Source organism: Meriones unguiculatus, chromosome 9 (assembly GCF_030254825.1).
Source record: "Meriones unguiculatus strain TT.TT164.6M chromosome 9, Bangor_MerUng_6.1, whole genome shotgun sequence".
In the NCBI taxonomy this organism is placed as follows: Eukaryota; Metazoa; Chordata; class Mammalia; order Rodentia; family Muridae; genus Meriones; species Meriones unguiculatus.
In genome coordinates, this window is record NC_083357.1 from 47,652,298 (window position 1) to 47,674,547 (window position 22,250).

A 22,250-nucleotide genomic window follows, 5' to 3' on the forward strand; every position below is an offset into this window, starting at 1 on the left:
AACAAAATCAAAAATTACCGGGGAATGTGTAAGCTTGCAAACAACCTGAACATTTTTGCTAGGTTTTGGTATGGGGTGTGGGCTTTGGAGCTCATCCAGCATGCCTGCCTGTAATGTCTACCAGGCTTCTGAAAGAAGCGTGGTTCGCCCAGTGTACCTAGCCTTTTCTTCATTTTTAAGCAGCGCTTTTGTGAGCTATTTGTGTAGTTGCCACAAAATGCCAGGCAATTTGTAATTAGTACTTCAGCAGCTCTCTTATAAAATGCCAACCAGAAAAGGCCAGAATGTGGCAATTCCAACCATACTCAGAGATCTTCTGTGAACAGCAGGCATTTGTGTAACAGTATAAACCAGCCTGAAGTACCTTTTTTGTAAGTAACAACTTTAAGTTTATTGTAGCAAAATCCATGTCTACAAAAATTCACATGCTGACTATTTTAAAGGGCAGAGCTCAGTGTTTAGTGTTGTCACCCTGAGGGGTTATGGCAACACATTCTAGCACCCCAGAAAAAACCCTGCGCCCCTAAGCAGTCTTTCTCCGGCCTCTGAGCAGCACCTGGCAGCCTCCATCTGCTTTCACTCCAGGGATCTGCCTGTTTCAACAGGTTGTATAAATGGAGTAAAATCCATGTTGTGGCCTGAGCCACATATTGTTCCTTGTAATGGCCTTGACAGACCCTGTGGTCATGCATTCCTCAGGTGGGGGGTACTCAGGCCATTCCATGTGAGGCTAGTGACTACTCCTGCTGTGGACACTGGGGCAAGGTGTGTACTTGAACAAACCCTTTCCCTGTGTTGGGCAGGATTTTTCAGTCACTCGCTGCTTAGCTTCCCAGGGAGATGCCAGGCTTTTGCACAGCTGCTGCACTGCTGTGCGTTAGCTTGTCGAGGCCACTTGTGAGTGGTATACTTGTTTTCATTTTACATATTGTGATCCACATTGCCTGAAGGCTCTTCTTTCCTGGATTACTGGTCACATTTATTCCTGTTTGGAGAAAGCTCTACTCAAGCCTGTGGCCTCCTGGATGGACTGTGCTTTGTTGCTGAGTTGTTCGAGTTCTCTCTGTAGTCTAGACCTGAGGTCAGTCAGATCTGTGTCTTGCAGGTGTTTGCTCCCTCCTAACAGTGTGCTTTGGAGAAGCGTGTTAGCAGAGCTCATCCAGCTTCTGTTCTCGTAGGCAGGGTTGTAAATTTGTCCTTTGTAGTTTTCTTCACACATCTTATTAGCTCTTACGTGTAGGCCTTTGGTTCATTTTTTAATGATTTTTTTTGTATAGGCGTGAGGTGAGGTCCAAACTTTTATGTGTTTTTTTGCCTATAGATCTTCAGTTGTCCTGTGGAATGGTTTTTATCTTAAGAATATTGAATTTTGTCAAATTCTGAAACAATGGATGACCATGTCACTCACTGTGACATTAGCTTCCTAGGGCTATAACAGAGTACCACAGAGGGCCAGACAGAACAGAAGTGTATTCTTTCCCAGTTCTGCAGACCAGAAGTACAAGTAAAAGGTGTCAGTAGAACTGATTCTTTTAGACGGCCTCAGGGAGAATCTTCAGTCCTCTCTCCCTTCTAGCTTCTGGTGACTACCAGCAGTCTCTCCTTGTAGACACATCATTGCATTCCCTGACTTCATGTGATGTACTCCTCTCTGCATGCCTACGTACCTCCTTATCTGAATCTCTCTGTCACAAGTCCTAGACTGGGGTCCTGTAGTGCAGTATGACTTAGCCTGGTGTATATGTCCGTGTTTCTGTAGAAAGTGGCACCCTTGGATGCTCTGGGTTAGGATGTAAATGAATCTGTACGGGAAACAATACATCTGGAACTTCACTGACTGTGTTATGTGTAACTAAGTCCCTCATGGTTGTTGAATATGCAGTTGTGAATATACAGTGTGCTTGCTTTGCCGGTGTTTTCTTAGGGATTACCCTTTCATTCATAAAGGACATGCCCTTTGAGAGCTCTTTCATTATTTTATCTGGCTTTCATGTCAAGGTATTGCTGGCCTCATAGAATGGACTGGAATGATCCTCCCTTGAAGAAATTGAGAAACGCTAGTGTTTATTTTTCTTTAAATGTTAGGTAGAAATTTGCTGTTGGAAGTCAGCTAGCCTGGACTTTTCTTTGTTGTGGGTTTTAGTTGCTGAGTTGATATCTATCTTATAATAGATTTGTTGAACTTTTCTATTTCTTGAGAGTTTTCTTAATTGTCCATGCTGGGTAATATTGACTGTGCACTTCACAGGGCTGAAATAACTGAAGAGATGAGGCTCTGGGCACATCAGCGAGCGCCTCCCTGAATTAGGTTGGCTGAGGTAAATGTAGGCTGTGTCTTTCAATGGGCTGGAGTCAGAGACTGGGTGAAAGGATAGAGGGGCTGACCTGCCTTGCTGTCTTACTATGGCTGTGGGTGCAGCTGCCTCCACAGCACTGAGACAAGAAACTAGTGCATCATCTGCATTGCAGCACTACTCAGACGTCAGCCATTCTCCATTGAGGTTTAGCTTCTCATAACCAAAGTCTCTGACAGTCTAGCCAGAGGCTTGTAAAGTAGTTCATCCCAAGGGCCAGTTTCTGGCATTAATCATTCTCCATGGCAACTCCCCTGTCTCTGTTCCTTTTGTTTATTGCTTTGGTTTGCTGCTTTTCCTAGTTCCTTATAGTATAAGTCTAGCTTACTGAATGGAGCACTTTCTTCTGAATGTAGGCATTTAATGTAATTAATAAAAAATAATGATTTGCCTGAGTGCAGTTTCTCTATTTTCATTTTCACCCCTGTCGAGGTGTTTACTAATCACCCTTGTGGTTTCTTTGTTCCACTGACTACTGGGAGCTATACTGTGTAGCCAGGAGGCCAATGACCAGATCCTTAGCACTTTGTGGTCTGGACCTGCTGGATGGGAGTGTGGGCTGCTGTCCTTCTGGGGGTGGAGTTATTATGGGTAGCAGTGCTAGAGAATGTTCCTTCCTGAGTGTTCTCAGGGGAGCCTGTGCTGCTTAGAGCCTGCTGAGGGAGCACAGTCCCCAAGGCAGGTGATCATATTCCTGTCACTTACAGATCGCTTCAGCAAGGCATTGGTCAAATGTTTCCCCCTCTTTTCTAGGTGTTTGTGGCCAGCCCCCATAAAACGCAGCCTATCGTGGAGATTCTGTTAAAAAATCAGCCCAAACTCATTGAGTTTCTGAGCAGCTTCCAGAAAGAAAGGACAGATGATGAGCAGTTCACTGACGAAAAGAACTACCTGATCAAACAGATTCGAGACTTGAAGAAAGCAGCCCCGTGAAGATGGGTCCCGCCCTGACAGCCGTTTGCCTTGCCCAGTGTGTACAGTGTTGTTTCAGGGCCTCTGCTCTTGGGAAGGCTTTGAAGGTCCTGTTTTTCTCAATCGATTGTTTAAGGTAGATTGAATATAAATATTTGAATGGAAAAAATCAACCTAGAGTAATACATTCATTTTAATCAAGTCTGTGATTGCTTGTGGAATCAGCCATTATATTAAACCTTGATAAAAGCAAGTGTAACTGCAGAGCTGGACCCTGGGTCACCCTGGCCATCAAGTAGGAGCATAAGTGTCTCTTGAGACAGACAGTGGGGAGGGATTTAGACAGGCTTTTCAGTTACTGAAGAGATAGGAGACAGGGCTGCATTATCTGCTCTGAGTGCACTTTCATTCCCTGCTTGCTACCTCCTAGCTGTAGTAAGTGGTTCTTAATTTCCAGAGGAGCAGGTACCCAACTCTCAGCTCAATCTCTGCTCACTGTCTCTCATTGTGTCCATGCCTGCTCCAGGGCCCGTGCCCATTCCAACTGTTGAGGGCTAGGCTGGGAGCAGTTAAGGACCAAGTTAGACCAACAAGGGCCACAGGGTCAGAGAACACTCATGGGCTGTGGCTCACTCAGAGGAGACTTGCAAACAAGTGGTGGTAGTCACCGATGTGCTTTAGGTACTTTGGGAGGGTCAGTGAGTATGAGGATGTTTCCTTAATAGCTGTTGTTATGGGGTGACTGTTTTGAGAGGCAGGATCACGGGAGGTGGAATCACGAACCATGGGGCTAGAAGGTTGTAGTAGACTTCCATCAGCAGAGAGGCAAGTGAGTCATGCATAAAAATTGTTTTCAAATGACCAAAGGTTCTCTCTTGTCAGTGTGTTCTGTAATAAACTGTCATTCTGTGACTGCCTATCAGTGTCGTCAATGGGCAGTTAAAAAGTTGGTCCCAAATACCCTCTTTTGTGCTAGAATAACAAAGATGTTCATTTGTATCCCCTTAACAGGGACAGAAAGGTGTTTTTTGTTTGTTTGTTTGTTTGTTTGTTTGTTTGTTTGTCTTGTCTTGCTTTGTTCTTGGTGAGGGCCATGGGGTAAGGCCATGGGGTAAGGCCATGGGGTAAGGCCATGGTTTGTCTTCATCCTCAGACATTCAGGTGGATATTTCCCAGGCACTCACGCTACAATTGCTTATTTGCTCTTCATGTCCTGAATTTCCTTGGCACTTGACTGCTGTCTTTCTTGTCTTTGGCTATATATATCTCCACCCAGAGACAGGAAGGGAAGTATTTTCTCCGGTATAAATGTCTGTAGTGGGTTTTCACCGGAGAATTCCCTGGAAGGGCACTTTGCTTCTCGATGGGGTTCAGCTGTATTGCTCCCATGCAGCCCCCGGTGACCTACGTCCTTCCGTCATGGGAATCAGATTTAGTTTAAAATTTTCCCCAATAGTACAGAGTCCCTTAGAATTTGACCCTTCTAGCTTTGCTTATTTGATTACCTGAGAAAAAATGGTGTATGTGTTTCCATAGCATATTGGGACACAAGCAAGGACATATTCTGATTTTATCTCAGTTAAAAACAGTTGTTTTCTCTGGATCTGAATTGGCTCTTTCCCAGCATCCCTTTATCATGGCTGTGTACCTGCTGGGCAGAAAGCTACAGAGTCTGAGAGGCGGTGAATGAGGTAGTTGGGGTGTTGATGTGAGTTTATAAATTATTCACTCAGAAGGGGATACTTGGAGCTCACCGCCACGATGTCACTGCAAATGCTGTAAGACTTGAATGTGGAGAAGGTCATATTTAACAAGAAGCACAGTTAAAATAAATAAAATTACCACACACTCTCAGTCTCATTCTTCTTCCTTTATTTGAGCAGTTGGGCTCTTGTCCTTAAACAGAAAAGGCCTGAAGGCCACACTGAGGCCCCAGTGCGGCCATCCTGTGCACTGCATCAGGAGGCCCAGCTCACATCTCAGGGCCAAGCACCAGCGAGCAGGCACTAAGTCCACGGTGGCTGCTTCAATTAGGAGCCACTGTCAGTAACATAGATATGGAGGTGGTAAGAAATTTCTCCAGCTCCAGGGAGGGACGTGGCAGACAGACACCCAGAGCCACCTGAGGCCCAGTTTCTTTGCTGACCTGAGAAAGGCCATGGTGTTGAGAGCCACATGGTGTTCTCCTGCTGAGACCTGGGAGGTTCCCAGAGTCAGAGTCCTGGAATGTGGCCAGTGGGAATGAGATCATGGTGTTCTTGGATGGGGATGAGGCTCTGGGCTAAAGCCAGGCATCTGCCCAATGTTACAACTGTTCTTGGAGAAAGCTGGGAAGCAGCACACGCCCCTTGTAAATGTTCTTGACTCCCAGCCTCAGCCGTTTCGCATCCTGTGGTGCCTCTGGGGAATGATGTGTGAGCACCTCAAAGTCTCCATGGCTCGCCATGCTGGCTGCTGAGCCTTTCCCAGCAGACACAGCTGCTGCGGCTGCAGCCACACCTGAAAAGTACACAGGACTCAGAATGATTATAATAAAGAGAATAGAAGTCAAACCCACCACAACTGTTGTCTTTAGTTTGTAGTCACTGTGCCAAATAATGGCTCTCATTGTGACATCCTCTTGTGTGTATCATGCACTGTGATTATGTCCCTGACCCTCACCTCCCACCCCCCTCCTGCAGGTCCCCTTCCCCTCACACTCTCCACTCAACTGTTTCAGTGTGAAAACATAGTTGCTTCACTAAGAGATCACACTAGTTTAAGGTATTGAAGGCAATTAGCACCTTATTGTTTACTATTATTATTTATTTATTTATTTATTTATTTGCTTACCTGCATTGTGGTGAGTACAACCATTTTCTCACTGGCATTCCTAAGGAGAGCTCACCATTGGATAAAGGTCTGAAGCATTCGAGACCTTGGAAGGCTACATTTGGTCAGCCTGAGTTAACGGAATAGACTGAAAATGGATCTGACTAGGAGTATGGTTGGCTTTTGAAATATGAAGAATGTCTGTGTTTGACTACCATGATTAAAGCACAGCAGCGTTATGCCTGTCTATGCTGGGCCTTGTAGACATAGCCATACCTCCCGTGACAGGTAACAAACGTAGCCTCAGAAGGGTGAAGGGCCCTGATCAGACAGCTGGCAGTAGAGCCAGGATCAAAGCCAGTTCTAACCCCAGAGTCAGAATCGTGGAAGACGGGTGATCCCCAGAAGGCCAGGCCTCCGCCTCCCTTCCAGGCAGGCCCTTCAAGAAGAGAGGAGCCCAGATCTAGCTATACCGGGTCGACTCCTAGCTGCTGAAAGCCATGCATCTGGGGCTTTCCCAGACCTGCGCACATGCAACATTGTCGTGCTAACCATGCTAAACAAAGGCTTGGTAACCCTATCACTACACAAAATGGGTTAACATTTAGAAAAAAAGCATACACAGGCCATGTCCGCACCTACAGCCTTGACTGTTGGCTGAAACAGGAAGATCACTTGAGTTCATGAACTCCAGACCAGCCTGGGCAGCACAGACCTGTCTCAAAAAGGGAGTGTTGGGGAAGGGGTGAAACCGAGTTAGTACATTTAAGAAGCAGGAAACCATGGGTTTAATCACTGCATCAACCAGGCATGGTGGTCCATGCCTGTAACCTCAGCACTCAGGAGGCGGAGGTAGTCCTATCAAAAAGTCATCATTTTCAACTAGATAGCAAGTTCAAGACCAGCCTGGGATACACACAAGACCCTGTCAAACAAATAAAACCAGTAAAAAATTAAAAAATAAAAAAAATCAACAAAAGCAGTGTCAGCATGCCAGAGAAGTTGACCACAGACCAGGATTTCTCTGTGTCCCCAGCCTGCCCTCCTGACCCAGGACTGAGAGGAAGGGCAAAGTCCTAACTGCAGACTGTTGTCTCTGTGAGGAAAGAAAGCCTCTGCCCTTTCTCCAGGCACAGAGTGTGACACTCACGTGGCTGTGCCCTGCCCTGCCTGGATGAATGAGACTCTGTATTGCCTGGGGTGTGGGAGGAAAGAACAGGGCACACCCACAGCTGGCTGGGCTGCCCCTGGCAGCTTCAGCTATGACCTTCACCTTGAGCAGGGCACAGCAACTTTGCCCAGCTGTCAATTTGCTGTGCCCATCTGAATCCAGGTGGAACATGTGGCCCACAGCCAGGGAAATGTACGTGATGAAAAGGCCAAAGCAAGGAAGGTGGACAGCACCCCTGAACCTCCATATGGGAAAGGGTCTCTCTCTGGCCCCAGCCCCATGGGCCAGATGCTATCCCTTTCCTAGCAAGGCCTTGTGAAAGGGTCTCCTCTCCGAGGTCCTTATGAACTTCAGAAGGCAAGTTTGCCATAAAATGAGAAATCCTTAGGGTTCAGCTTGCCGGGGTGCCGGGGTGACAGTGAGGCTGGGTCTGCCCTATAAGCAGTGGGAGATGTGGGAACAAAGGCTGCAAGAGAAGTGGGACCCAAAGAAGGCTGTGTCCAGCTGTGAGTGTCACCACTTGTCCCTTCCCAGGTGGCTGAGCAACCCAGGCCAGCTCCTGGGTTGCTTTCACCTCTCTGACTCCAGGGAGGAGAGAGGACATTCTTAGCACTCAGGTACTTTTGCTGCTCTGTCCTGAAGTAGGTGGGTAAGTGGCTTGGTTGGTGCCAGTTCTAGCAGGGCACAAAGACAGGTCACCTTTTGCCCTGAGGGGTCTGTTTGGCTCTGGGGTCCTGTCCACACTCCTGTGCTCAAAGGCAATCAGTCTTAGCCCTTGAGGCTGGAGCTGGATACCTCCCTCCTGCTCAGGTTGTTCAAAGTCTAGTTTAGAAGAAACTGCTCACTTAGAAAAAGGAGGACCTGCCCCAAAGGAAACAGAAAACGGTGGGCGTGTTCACGACACAGCCAGCTTCTGCTTCTCCACACTTTTTGCATGTTTTCAGTGACCTCGATCCTCTGAGACCTCAACTCAGATTCTTTAGCTGATAACTGGTTTCCATTTGTCCTTGCAGAGACTGAGTCTACAGGCAGCCGCTTTCTATGTGCCCTCATCACCTCAGCTCATCCAGGCTGGGAGAGACATGTCACATAGTCCAGTACCCCACCTGCCTGGACCTCGAGGCTCTCCCTTCCGCCTTTCCCTGCTTCTTATTGAGCTTCTCAGCATGGACATCTTCCATTGCCAGTTCCCCACCAGCCCTTTTCCTGCTCCACCATCCTGCAGGCTCACCCCCTCAAAGTTGAGATTTCCTGCCCCTCCTAATTCTTCTGCAACCTATGAAGGGTTTGCACTCTGACTCATCTTAAAGGAATCTTTATTTAGCTCAGGAGCACCAAACCATAGTGGTAAACGGACCTCTGTAGGACAAGACCTTTTCAAGTTGCAAGGGATGGAAACACAAGGATAACAATGTATACATACACTCATGCATGCATACATCTGTGCATACACACACAGACACACACACCTGGGAACTCTTAGAATCCATTTTCCCACTCTGGCTGAATCCAGAGACTCAGGCCCCATCGTTAAGGCTCTTTCCACAGCTCTAAATAAATGGTGACACTCTTTGGCAAGATGTGTCACGTGGTGAGAAGTGTGTTACTAACCTCCCATGACCAGTATGCAATGGCACATTATTGAAAAGAAGAAGACAAACCTCCTCTCAGTGTCCGTTTAGTTCCCCTCCTGGTGGCCTCTGAAGACCCCACCTACAGCCATGCTTACCTCTGAACTTTGTCTACTGAAAACATGGTCACATACAGAAAGAATGTTGGGGCAGGGATAAAGGATGCTGTGGAATGGAGGTAGGCTGGCTCTTTGTCTTGCCTTTTCTATTGCTGGGATAAAGAAAGCTCTTTATCTTTATCTTTACCTACTTCAGGACAGAGCAGCAAAAGTACCTGAGTGCTAAGAATGTCCCCTCTCCTCCCTGGAGTCAGAGAGGTGAAAGCAACCCAGGAGCTGGCCTGGGTTGCTCAGCCACCTGGGAAGGGACAAGTGGTGACACTCACAGCTGGACACAGCCTTCTTTGGGCCCTACTTCTCTTGCAGCCTTTGTTCCCACATCTCCCACTCTTTATCTTTTTCTCCTTGCTCTTAAGAAAGCAAGGAGAAAAGGGTTTCGGGCTGGTGTTGTTTTCTGCTTGACAGCAAGGGGAGAGGTCACAATTAAAAGGTCCAGAGCCCAGGGAGCTAAATGCAAATCAAACAAAAATAAAAAAAGGACAAAAAGTCTGATTTGTGGTTTGAGGCCAGCCTTGACTGTATAGTGAATTCCAGGCTGACCTCAAACAAACCCCACACACTTAAAATCGAAGATACTGGAGAGACTGCTTAATACTCACTGGAATGGCTAGAATCAAATTGCTAGGTAACAACCATTAGGAAGATGCAGAGAGGCTGAAACTCACGCTGTGGGTGAGGATGTGCCGTGATGGAAACCAGCCAAGCAGTTCCCCCCACGGTGAATCACAGTGCTGATCATATGGCTCAGCAGCTTCACTCCCAGATGTACACAGCCACACAGGGACTCATATGAGGAAATGTTTAGAGAGGCATTCTGATAGGCTAAAGTCTGGGAGGAGGGCAGTCTGTTGGTAAATGGGCTAAATCTACTGTAGCCACACAAACTATCCCAGCTGCTGAAGTAAATGATGCACAGGTCTATTCCATACCACGTGAGTCTTCGCTAAGTGAAAGAAGCCAGACACAAAAGATCACCGTCTTCACCCATATTCTGCTTTGGTAGCAGAACACATGAGCTCTCGTCGTGTGAAAGGAGGAGAAATGCATCAGCTCACAGGCTCTAGAGGCTGCGGTGTCCATTGCCAAGCCAGTAGCACCTGGTAAGGACCTTCCCTGCACCAACCTGGATAACAGGCCAAACAACAGCACCGCAGCCGTGTATGAAGGCAGAACCTATGGCATAACCTTACGTCTTTTTTTTTTTAATTGAAAATAGATACATTATGTTGTGATTGTGACTTCCCTCCCCCAGATCCTCCCAGGTCCTCCCTATCTTTCCACCATCCCAAATCCACATCCTTTCTTGCTCTCTCTCATTAGAAAACAATCAAGCATCTAAATAAAAAAGAAAGGAAGGAAGGAAAGAACACACACAGAGAGAGAAACCTGACTAGGATAAACAAATGATATGCTCCTTTTATAGCTGAATTTCACTTTCGGAAGAACCAGTCAACACACAGCTACACACTGTTCACATAGAAAGTCCGACATAGAAACATCTAGAGACAGAAAGCTCCTGGGCTGGCTGAGGCTTGAGGGTAGAGTGTGAGACAGCGGTGTGGGCAGAGACAGCTAAAGGTGTGTATGGGGGGTTCTCATTGACGTGACAAATTTTTGAACTACTTATGGTGGTGCTTGCACATATCTGTGAATTAACACACTAAGATCATTGGCTATTAGTTAAATGGACAAGCCACACAGCATATGAAATAGCAATAGAAATGTTCAAAATATGAACACAGACTCAGTATGCTTTATTTGGTCTCCAGAGCAGGAGACTGTACCCACGGCCACGCACATGTTCTAGAGCTAGAACACGCTCTAGCACGGAGCTGTATCACTGCCTTGTGACCTGTTTTATCTCTTGGATATTTCTGTTATTTAATTCTATTTAACATGCACCTTCGTGCTATGTATTATTCCATACACTTGTGCCAGACGACCCCAGCCAATTATTCTTTTGCACCTTTAGGTCAATTGAGTATCAGCATAATGAAAGTGTTTGTGCCCACCCACATTTCTCTCCGTGTGAGAAATCCCAGACTGTGAAAGGTCGCTCCTCTTTCTGAGGTTTGCTATTCCCTGGCACCATCCCAGCAGCACTAGGGCAAGTACTTTGTCCCTACATTACTTCCTTGTGTCTCCACCTCTAGGTGAGTGTCAGTCTCTTCTCTGCTCCTCCTTAGAAGGCCTTCCTGTACCAGATGTGTTCTGGACACATCTTGTTTTCGAGCCCTCTCCTCCCGACTGTCAGTCAGCACTTTCGTATGCTTGACCATAATCCCAAACTCTTGATTTAAAACAGTGGGCCCACAGTGGACCCCTGTGTTAGTCAGCTTTCCCTCGCTGTGACAAAATCCCTGGGGTGTGAGGCAAGGCAGAAACACGATTGAAAGGACACACAGAGGAAAGGCTTCCCTCACAGGAAGCAGAGAGAGACAGGGGTTGGTGTGGGGGGAGGGGCATTGGGGGGAGGGGTGAACCCATTGATGAGATCAGCACCTCAGGATCCAGTCCCTTCCCAGAAGTCCCGCCTCCCCACACTGCTGGCCTGGGACTTGAGCCTTTGAGAGTCCTACTCAAACCGCAAAACTTCCCGACTGACTTCTGTTTCCTGCACTGCCCCTTTGTCCCCGTGTCACACACACCTATCCCCTGTTCCGAAGCCCTGTCGGCCTTGGGGTCCGTAGGCATCCGCTTGACCTCACTAGCCTCTCCTCTGCGCTTCACTTGGCTCACTGGAGCCCACCTTGAAAACCTTTCTGTCTGCAGCCTGCCTGCCCCACCCCTGCTTCTACCCTCAACACTGCAGTGAGTGCTGAGCTGCACCTCCTCACACTTGGAGGAGCCCACTACCCACCCTCGCTACCCTCCCACCTCCTGACATCCTCTTCCTGGCCTTCCGGCCTTCAGTGTGGCCAGATACAGCAGGTGACATTCTGCAGGGGATCATGTCCTGTGCCCATCTGACACCCCATGCCAGCCCGGGGAAAGGGAAAGAATCAGCCTTTCTTTTTGATAGAGTGGCATGGATTCCAAGTCAGCCTCAGATGCCCTAGGTAGCTCAGGACAACCATGGCCTCCTGACCCTCTCCCCTTGCCACCCACAGAGACTGTGGTACTGAGGGTGGAACCTGAGGCCAGGGAACTCCTGCCAGGAAAGTGCTCTGCTAACTGAGCCACATCCCAACCCAGAGGCAGCCTCTTGGCACAGCCCTGTCTCCTCTTAGCTCGCACCCTCCTTGATCCTACATTCCAGTGACAGCACACTAATGTTCCCTCACTTGTCTGCATCTCCTGACTTTGCATTTAGAATCTGTACACCCTGACGACTTCATCTCCAAGGCTCCTGAGAGTCCCATGACCTCGGAGCTCACGATGCACCTGCCTGTCGATGGTTCGCAGGCTCTCACGGGTCCAGGGTTTCGGCAGAGCTGTACCTCCCCTTTCTTATCTGCATTCCAGAATCTTCCAGTGATACTTAAGACAAGTTAGTCACTCTTCCAAATGGCCTCGCCTTCAACTTTTGGACCATGCTGCCCTCTGTTGGCTAAAACAATGCTCTTTTTGGAGTCCTGGGGACTCTGTAGGTGACAGGATCTGTGTGGCTGAGCTGAAACCCACTGATAAAATGACTGCATGTTGGGACTCTGCAAGGCCTGCTCACGCAGCAAGGTCTGCTCACGCAGCACATGTAGCAAAGCTGACAAGGAGCTAAGCAAGCTGCAAGACTGGGTAAAATGCGACCACGGGTCAAAACACAGTGGCATTCCTGGGTCCTCAATCAAAAACCCTTAAGCTGGGAATGTAGCTTCATGGTTCACTTAGCACTTTGCCTGGCATGCTGGAGGCCCCGGGCTCCTTCCCGCACTATAAAAACTAAACAGAGAAACGAGGTGGAAAACCCTAAGCTACTCTAACAAGGGCTTCTGCTGGCCCCTGTGCTTGCCAGTCTGTGTCACCTTGCGCTTGGACTCTCGCAGTAACTGCATATCTAGATCCAGGTCATTCCCGTCCCGCACACTCACGCTTCTCTAGCCAGTGGCCAGACCCTTCTGAAGGAGCTGCCCAGTGGCCGTTTACTCTGTGGTGTGGAAGAAGACAAAGCAAGAGACACATGGGTGTGACAGGGAGCTGGGGAGTGGGGATGGGGCAGCGCTGGACCAAGGCAGTGGGAAACAAGAACCTGCGGCAGGGGTCTCCTTGGCAAGTGAGAGATGTCCATGGGGAAAGGCTGTGGGGACCAGGAGGGCTTGACTTATTAGGAGTGGAAAACATTGTGAGTGAATGAAGGTGAGGGTGCCGAGCAAGCCAGCCCGGGCTTCCAGTTATGGAAGGGACAGGAATATGGCAGGGATTTGCTTGTTGAAAGCTGAGTAAGTGGCACAAAACAAGTTCCCCAAAGCACAGCAACTTCACGCCCAGGAAGGCTCTCCAGCTCAGTAGCCTGGACAGCGCTGAGTGTCTGCCGGCAGCTGCAGTGCAAACAAATGAATGGAGAGCCTGCCTGAGGATGCCCTACTGCAATCCCAGCACTAAGAGGCTGAAGCAGGAGGATGTCCAGCTCAAGGTCAGCCCGGGCTATATATGCAGCAAGACCCTGTCTCAAACAGAAAGCAATGAGAAGCCTACGGGTTGCTGATCTCAGAACTGGATTGGGTCATCTCTGCCTCTTGCTGTTGACCACAAAGTCAAGGATGGAGAAATCTGCACTGCCTCTTGAGGGAGGCACTGACAAAGCACTTTGGTGAACAGTGTTGTAGTGATTTGAATGGCCCCGATAGTCTCATATATTTGAATGCTTAGCCATCAGGGAGTGGCACTATTTGAAAAGAATTAAGTGTGGCCTTGTTGGAGGAACTAGGGGTGGGCTTTGAGGTTTTAAAAGCCCATGCCAGATCCTGTCTCTGTCTCTATTTTTGTCTCTGCCTCTCTCCCTCTCCTTCCTTCCCTCCCGCTCTCTGTCTCTCTGTCTCTCTCTCTCCCTCTCTCTCTCAGTTCAGGCACCACACCTACCCGCTGCCATGCTCCCTGCCATGATGATAATGGACTAAACCTCTGAAACTATAAGCCATCCCCAATTAACTGTTTTCTTCTATAAGAGTTGCCATGGTCATGGTGTCTCCTCACAGCAATAGAACAGTGACTAAGACAAGTGTGAAAGCAGGAAAGGTAAAACTTGGGATCATCTCACATAGGAAACGGTTCCACATGAGAAGAAAGGTGACGTCAGAGGGAGAGGCTGGACAAGAGTCATGACCTCCATGCAGATTATGAATTTGGGGTAGTAGGTTCAGGGGCTGTGCAGTCCAACAGCGGTTACATCCATTGTCCTGAGGCTCCATCTCCTTGACTAGGTTGGAAATTACCCCTACATTGCCTTGTGGAATGAAACCCCTGAAGTGACAAGTCCTTTACAGTCACTTTGCAGACTTCTGCATACAGACATGGTGAGCCTTCAGAATGGGTGGGAGGCTGTCATGGGATGGTGGAACACAGAGACCATCTTCAAGGACTGATGGGTAGTCATGTGGTAGAGAATGAGACAAAGAGGCCTGTGTCCCTGCTAAAGACCAGTGATGGAGAAGGGAGGGATGGGGCGAGGCTACTCCACAGAAATATCAATTTGGTGTAGAGGTCCATCCCAGTGTAATTTTAAAAGGGGAGGCATGCTTCCTCCTCAGAGCCTTAGAACCTAGCCTGAGTGACCAGTCACACCTGGAGAAGACCCGAAGAGATGGCCACACAGGGATGGGTGTATTTATCCACTGCTTCTTGAACAGGGCCCTCACCAAGCACAGCATTCCGTGTAAGGGTCCTGCTCTTCTGGATGTTTCTGGCTGATGCAAAGGGCGCCTGGTGGGTAGAGCTGCACTCCAGCAAAGTCCAGGATGATCGCCAATAATAGAAAATTATTACACCCAGAACCCCTGCGGTCCTTTGTGCTAACCCCTGGCTAGCTGATGTCAGTGGCCCACATGAATGCATGCCCCAGGGTGAGCAAGATATCCCCTGGGTTCACCAAAGCTTTACTACTCTAAAAAAAAAAAAAAATCTGGCTTTAGAAAAACCTTAGATGAGACTCAGCAAGCGGCCACAGAAGCAAACAGTGTGTAGTCTATCCATGTAGGAAGATTCTATTCAATTCTAGGAAAGGCATAGATAAACAGGATAATTACATAAATGCTTATGATAAATGCATTGGGTACTTGAACTGATTCTTTTAGCATGTATGTAACAAGAGTCAGCAACTCCCCTGGGAGACAGCAGGCGCTATGGAAGGTAAAGAGGGTGGGTCGTCAGGATGTAGCTCAATGGTGCTTGTTTGTGAGGCCTCAGGATCCAGCCCCAGCTCTTCAAAGCAAAACCAAACTATGCTCACTGCAGTGAATGGTGCACATTTACTCAACTGTTATTTTGCTTGCTCCAGAGAGTCTTGAAAGGCTCTTTAGAGAACACCTGGGTGGGCATCTGGATGCCTGCCTACCTTTCTACTTCCGGCCAACCCTGAGGGAGCAGAGACAGGAATTGGGGTTCACCTGTCACTTTGGCAGCAACTTCAGTCAAGAAAGAGAGATTTATCCTTGCCATATATATAATCATCTCAAATGTGGCTTTCTGCCTGTCTGTGAGGGTGGGTAGACTCTTGTTAGCTGGCGACATTGGGCTTCTCCTCAGACGTGGATGTAACCTTTCAGCAGCGCGCACACACACTCTACATTTGCGTGGGATTTCTGAGAGTACGCAAATGAGACTGCAGCTGCAGTGTGAGGGTGGAGGCCTTCAGGAGAACAAGAGCCTGGAGACATCCAGTCACTGTACCCCTCTCAGCAGTCCTCTGTCTGGGCAGAGAGAGGAAACCAGGATGGCACTAGGGAATGGCTCCGGTGGGAAAGCACTTACCTTGAAAGTCGAAAGACATGAGTTTGAACCTCAGAACCCATGTACAAATGCCAGGCGTAATGGTGCATGCTAGTAATCTCGGCGCTGTGGTGGCAAGGACAGAAGGCTCCCTGGGGCTCGCTGGCTAGCCTAATTTGTGAGCGTCAGCCAGTTAGAGAGCCTGTCTGAAGGGAGGTTGTTGTGAGATGCTGTTCCTAGGGAGACCTGAATGACATTCATTCTCTCCAGAACTGACAACAAAGTACAGATGCCAACAGCTTGGTGAGCCAATGAGTTTATTGGGGTTACTTACAGGAAATGAGGGAGAAGCATGGTTTGTAGAAGAAGCGACTCAAAGACAACTGTATCACCAATGGCCATCCCAGCATGGGTGGTGGCTAGTGAAAGCCGGAAACCTGGAGCATGCTACGCAACCTCGGGTAACTTGACAGGGTGGACAATGTCCCTGCTAGGTTGCTCAGTAGCTCCGTCTCTTCTGAGCAGCTGGGTTAGTCTGTAGCCCTCTGGGCAGCTCCTCTCATCTCTGCCTCTGTCAGTTGTCTTCACCACTCCACACCAAACCTAGTTCATAAAAAACCTCCTCAACATCACACAATGGGAATCGTTATCCTCAAAGTTTAATAAATTACAGAAAAGCTCCAGCTCCATGGTCCCACAGAGTGAGATGGTCCTGGGGTCTAACTTTTTTTTTTCCAGTCAAATACTGATAGTTTCTATTCAGTTGCTTTCAAAATCAGCTCCATAAGCTGGAAATTACATACAATTAAGATTCCACATGGTAACACCTGAATCTGGGGTGGGTGAGGAAGGGTGGTCCCCAAAGCACAGCTCCAGAACTTCAGAGGGCCCATGACACAGCTACCTGGACCCACATGCCAGTGGTACCACGCACTAAGACACTGTGATCGAGGTTGTGTGTGTGTGTGTCTGTGTGTGTGTACACCAGCAAAAAGCTGAATTCTGACGTGTTGGAGGGAAGGCATACTGGCCTCCTTGGAAAATAAAGATTGCTTTCAGCCTGGTCTGTTGTGAGCAAATCACACTTTCTCAACTCTACTTTGTGAGTGGAGATTTCTGTTTTGTCTCTTTGAAAACTGTTCAAAGCCAGTTAGACTCAGTCGCATATCAGGCTGGGCACCTATCATGGGGCTGGGCACCTATTATGGGGCTGGACACCTATCATGGGGCTGGACACCTATCATGGGGCTGGGCACCTATCATGGGGCTGGACACCTATTATGGGGCTGGACACCTATCATGGGGCTGGACACCTATCATGGGGCTGGGCACCTATCATGGGGCTGGACACCTATCATGGGGCTGGGCACCTATCATGGGGCTGGGCACCTATCATGGGGCTGGGCACTTGGGCACTTGAAGTTCTGTAAGTGAATATCATGTGACCCAGAGCTGGAACCAGATGGAGTTCCAAGGGGGATGGGATAGAAGCGGGCACCACACGGTGTCTCCCTCAAGGTCCTCCTGACTCAAGTGAGAACACTTCCTACCTCAGTAGGCCCAGTGCTCAACGAGGGTTCTTCTGGGCCACAGAGGAGCCAGAAAACTGCAAACCCCTGGTCCATCCCAGCTCCCCTGGGCCCAGCTGCCACCCAGGCTCCAGGTTAGAGCAGCTGCAGAGTCTCCTCCCCTTAGGAAAATGCTCAATTCAGTTCAGTGCCATGTGGCAACTATCACTGCTACCAATACTCTTTTGATAAACTCTGTCCCCTCACTGTGTGTATGTGTGTGTGTGCGCATGTGTTTGTGTGCACGTGTGCTCATTTAGAGGCCAGAAGAAAACTTGCAGGAGTTGATTCTCCTTTCATCTGCTGGGTTCTAGGGATTCAACTCAAGGTGGCAAGTGCCTTCCTTGCTCTCCTGTAATACCAAGACTCCTAAAACCTGGTGTTTCATGGAATGTGCCCCAAAGTGTGTCAAAAGCAAGCTATTGTGGCTGATCCTAAGGCAGAACCATTCATGTATCAAAAGGTAGCCTTATGAGTGAATATTTTCAAACTTGATAAATTGAGGGGAAAAAACAGAAAAGCCACAGTCAAAAACCAAAGTTCCAGTAGTAATCCAATACAACGCAGAGACCATGCCGACTTGGCTGACGAACATGGACCACCCAGGCAGGGGTGCTCTCTCCTGAAGATCCTTTTAAAACTGTTCTCCTCTTGGGAAGCAGCGAAGACACTGTTTTGCTTGGTTCACACTGATCTCTGCAGTGACCAAACGAAGCCTCCGGTCTGGGACTTTGGAGACTGAGTCAACACGTGGCTTCTGCAAACCCAGATGGGCTCTGGGCACAGCTCTCCAGGCCCTGCAGTGCTGCCCAGCCATTTTCTATGCCCATTTACTGGAGGCCATCTGTGCCTGTCCTCTCAGAGCGTCTTATTCCTGAACTCTGAGACAGCTCAGCACCTCCCTGTCTACAAGGGCCTCCCAATCCCCCAGCCCAACATTTGTTGCCTTCCTCTGTCACCTCTGTTCCTACAGCTACACCCACAATGTGGGCTCTCAGCTTTGAAGGTCACCAGCATCCTCTGGGGCACCCTTGAAAATCTGGCTTGCTGGCCCTGGGGGTTCTGGGCTGAGCTCCAAGAGTGCAAGTCTCTAAATAAGTGTCGGGAGCTGCTGCTGCTGCTGCTGCTGGCCAGGGCCTATATGCCAGCTGTTTTCTGCACCACCAGTTCCAAGCTAGATCTCCTACTGGACTATTCGCAGCTTGAGATTAGGGAGCTTTTCTTGCATAGCCATCTGTGAAGTCCAGGTGGTCTAGCAAGTCACCCAAAGAATCTGAAACACTGATTGAGGGGGCTGGAGAGATGGTTCAGCATCCTGAACACCTGTGCTCTCGCAGAGAACTGGCATTGGGTTCTCAGCACCCACATGGTGATGTGCAACCATTTATAACTCTAATTCTAGGGGATCCAATGCTCTCTTCTGAACTCTTAGCACATACATACATGCATGTAGGAGAAACACCCAGATACACAAAATGCGTCTTTTTTTTAAAGATTTATTTATTTATTTATTTATTTATTTAATATGTATACAATGTGCTTTCTGCATGTATACCTGCAGGTCAGAAGAGGGCACCAGATCTCATTATAGATGGTTGGGAGCCACCATGTGGTTTCTGAGAATTGAACTCAGGACCTCTGGAAGAGCACCCTGTGTTCTTAACCGCTGAACCTTCTCTCCACCCCCAAAATACATCTTTAAAAACTAACTTTACTGAGTGTCTGTGCTATGCTAGGCACCTTTCTAGATATCAGAATCAGATAGTTAACTGATTTTCTTTTTAGGTTAAATAACTTTTATTTTCAAGATCTTGAAAAAAACTTAAAAAAATTGTTTCTTGTTTTTACAACAAATAAGGGGGCACTCCAAGAGCTAGTAGATGGCTCAATATGCCTGCTATGGTATTTTTTGTAGGACAGACAGTTTTTCCTTGAGGAGGGGCCATTCCTCCACCCAAATAAGTTGGTGCATTTTCCCTAGGAGAGGAATGGGTGTTGACCTTTCTAGATCAGTGACCACCATCAAAAGGGGTCTTCCCTGTTATTTCCTGTGAGCATAGTTTCCTACTGTTTCACTCAAACTCATCCCAAGTTTATGATTGCATCAAAAAGCGAAGGTTCTTAAACAGCTAGTTTTTCTTCTATTTAAGGCAGCTAAGAAATTCTGAGCAAAATACTCGCAAACCGAATACAAGAACACATCAAAGATATCATCCACCATGACCAAGTAGGCTTCATCCCAGGTATGCAGGGGTGGTTCAATATACAGAAATCCATCAATGTGATCCACCATATTAACAAACTGAAAGAAAAAAACCACATGATAATCTCCCTAGATGCTGAAAAAGCATTTGACAAAATCCAACATCCATTCATGTTTAAAGTATTGAAGAGATCAGGGATACAAGGCACATATCTAAACATAGTAAAGGCGATATACAGCAAACCTATAGCCAACATCAAACTGAACAGAGAGAAACTTAAAGCAATCCCACTGAAATCAGGGACGAGACAAGGCTGCCCACTCTCTCCATATCTCTTCAACATAGTTCTGGAAGTCCTTGCTAGAGCAATAAGACAGTTGAAGGAGATCAAGGGGATACAAATTGGAAAGGAAGAAGTCAAATTATCATTATTTGCAGATGATATGATAGTATACGTGAGTGACCCCAAAAACTCTACCAGGGAATTCCTACAGCTGATAAACACCTTCAGCAAAGTGGCCGGATACAAAATTAACTCAAAAAAATCAGTAGCCCTCCTGTATACAAAAGACAAAAGGGCTGAGAAAGAAATTAGGGAAACAACACCCTTCACAATAGCCACAAATGACATAAGGTACCTCGGAGTAACCCTAACCAAGGAAGTCAAAGACTTGTATGAAAAAAATTTCAAGTCTCTGAAGAAAGAATTAGAAGAAGATATGAGAAGATGGAAAATCTCCCATGCTCATGGCTTGGCAGGATTAACATAGTAAAAATGGCCATCTTACCAAAAGCAATCTACAGATTCAATGCAATTCCATCAAATTACCAACACAATTCTTTACAGATCTGGAAAGAAAAATTCTCAACTTCATATGGAATAACAAAAAACCCAGAATTGCTAAAACAATCCTCTACAATAAAAGATCTTCTGGAGGTATCTCCATCCCTGATCTTAAGTTATACTATAGAGCAACAGTTTTAAAAACTGCATGGTACTGGCATAGAAACAGAATAGTGGATCAATGGAACCGAACAGAGGACCCAGAAATAAACCCACACACTTATGGACACCTGATCTTTGACAAAGACGCCAAAACCATACAATGGAAAAAAGATAGCATCTTCAACAAATGGTGCTGGTCCAACTGGATGTCTACATGTAGAAAAATGAAAATAGATCCATACTTATCACCCTGCACAAAACTGAAGTCCAAGTGGATCAAAGACCTCAACATAAAACCTGACACATTAAATCGGCTAGAAAAAAAGTGGGGAATACCCTAGAACTCATTGGTACAGGAGAAAACTTCCTGAACAGAACACCAACAGCACAGGCTCTAAGAGCAACAATCAATAAATGGGACCTCATGAAACTGAAAAGCTTCTGCAAAGCAAAGGAGACTGTCATCAAAACAAAGCGACTGCCCACAGATTGGGAAAGAATCTTCACCAACCCTTTATCTGACAGAGGACTCATATCCAGTATATATAAAGAACTAAAGAAGCTGAAAAGCAGCAAACCAAGTAATCCACTTAAAAAATGGGGAACAGAGCTAAACAGAGAATTCTCTGTAGAGGAATACCGAATGGCAGAGAAGCACTTAAAGAAATGCTCAACCTCACTAGCCATTAGGGAAATGCAAATCAAAACAACCCTGAGATTTCACCTTACACCCATCAGAATGGCCAAGATCAAAAACTCAAGTGACAACACATGCTGGAGAGGTTGTGGAGAAAGGGGAACCCTTCTCCACTGCTGGTGAGAATGTAAACTTGTACAACCACTCTGGAAATCAATCTGGCGCTTTCTCAGACAACTAGGAATAGTGAGTGCTTCCCCAAGATCCAGCCATACCACTCCTAGACATATATTCAAAAGAGGCTCAAGTACACAAAAAGGACATTTGCTCAACCATGTTTGTAGCAGCTTTATTTGTAATAGCCAGAAGCTGGAAACAACCCAGATGCCCCTCAACTGAAGAATGGATGCAGAAATTGTGGTACATCTACACAATGGAATATTACTCAGCAATGAAAAATAAGGAAATCATGAAATTTGCAGGTAAATGGTGGGACCTGGAAAGGATCATCCTGAGTGAGCTGTCTCAGAAGCAAAAAGACACACATGGTATATACTCACTCATATAGACATACAACATAGGACAAACCCACTAAAACCTGTGCATCTAAAGAAACTAAGCAAGAGAGAGGACCCTAACTAAAATGTCCAATCCCCATCCGGAAAGGCAAAGAGGATGGACATCAGAAGAAGAAGAAAACAGGAAACAACCTAGGAACCTACCACAGAGGGCCTCTGAAAGCCTCTGCCCTACAGACTATCAAAGCAGATGCTGAGCCTGATGGGCAACTGTTGGGCAGAGTGAATGGAATTTTATGTAAGAACTGGGAAATAGTAAGATCTGGAGAGGACAGGGTCTCCACAAAGAGAGCAACAGAACAAGAAAATTTGAACACAGGGAACTTCCCAGAGACTCATACTCCAACCAAGGACTATTCATGGAGATAACCTAGAACCCCTGCACAGATGTAGCTCAGGGCAGTTCAGAGTCCAATTGGGTTACATAGTAATGTGAAGAGGGACTGACATAATCTGAT

At 47.2% G+C, this 22,250-nt stretch overlaps 2 protein-coding genes across 7 annotated transcripts in view; one reads left to right on the top strand and one right to left on the bottom strand.

Annotated features, from left to right (window-relative positions):
* Cab39l (calcium binding protein 39 like) overlaps nt 1-5,114 on the top strand; it is a 117,503-nt gene extending 112,389 nt beyond the window's left edge. For all 5 annotated transcript variants that reach the window (XM_060391104.1, XM_060391107.1, XM_060391105.1 and 2 more), the window contains one exon: nt 3,108-5,114. In XM_060391104.1, coding sequence (XP_060247087.1) covers nt 3,108-3,287 — 180 coding nt within the window. In that variant the 3' untranslated portion in view covers nt 3,288-5,114. The remainder of the gene's footprint in view (nt 1-3,107) is intronic.
* A 294-nt stretch (nt 5,115-5,408) lies between these two features.
* The window catches only part of Cdadc1 (cytidine and dCMP deaminase domain containing 1), a 53,617-nt gene continuing 36,775 nt past the window's right edge, over nt 5,409-22,250 (bottom strand). The window contains exon 10 of one of the 2 annotated variants that reach the window (XM_060391099.1): nt 5,409-5,765. In XM_060391099.1, coding sequence (XP_060247082.1) covers nt 5,572-5,765 — 194 coding nt within the window. In that variant the 3' untranslated portion in view covers nt 5,409-5,571. Of the gene's footprint in view, nt 5,766-16,418; nt 16,463-22,250 lie in introns of those variants that run through there. The other variant, XM_060391101.1, reaches the window with a different exon arrangement.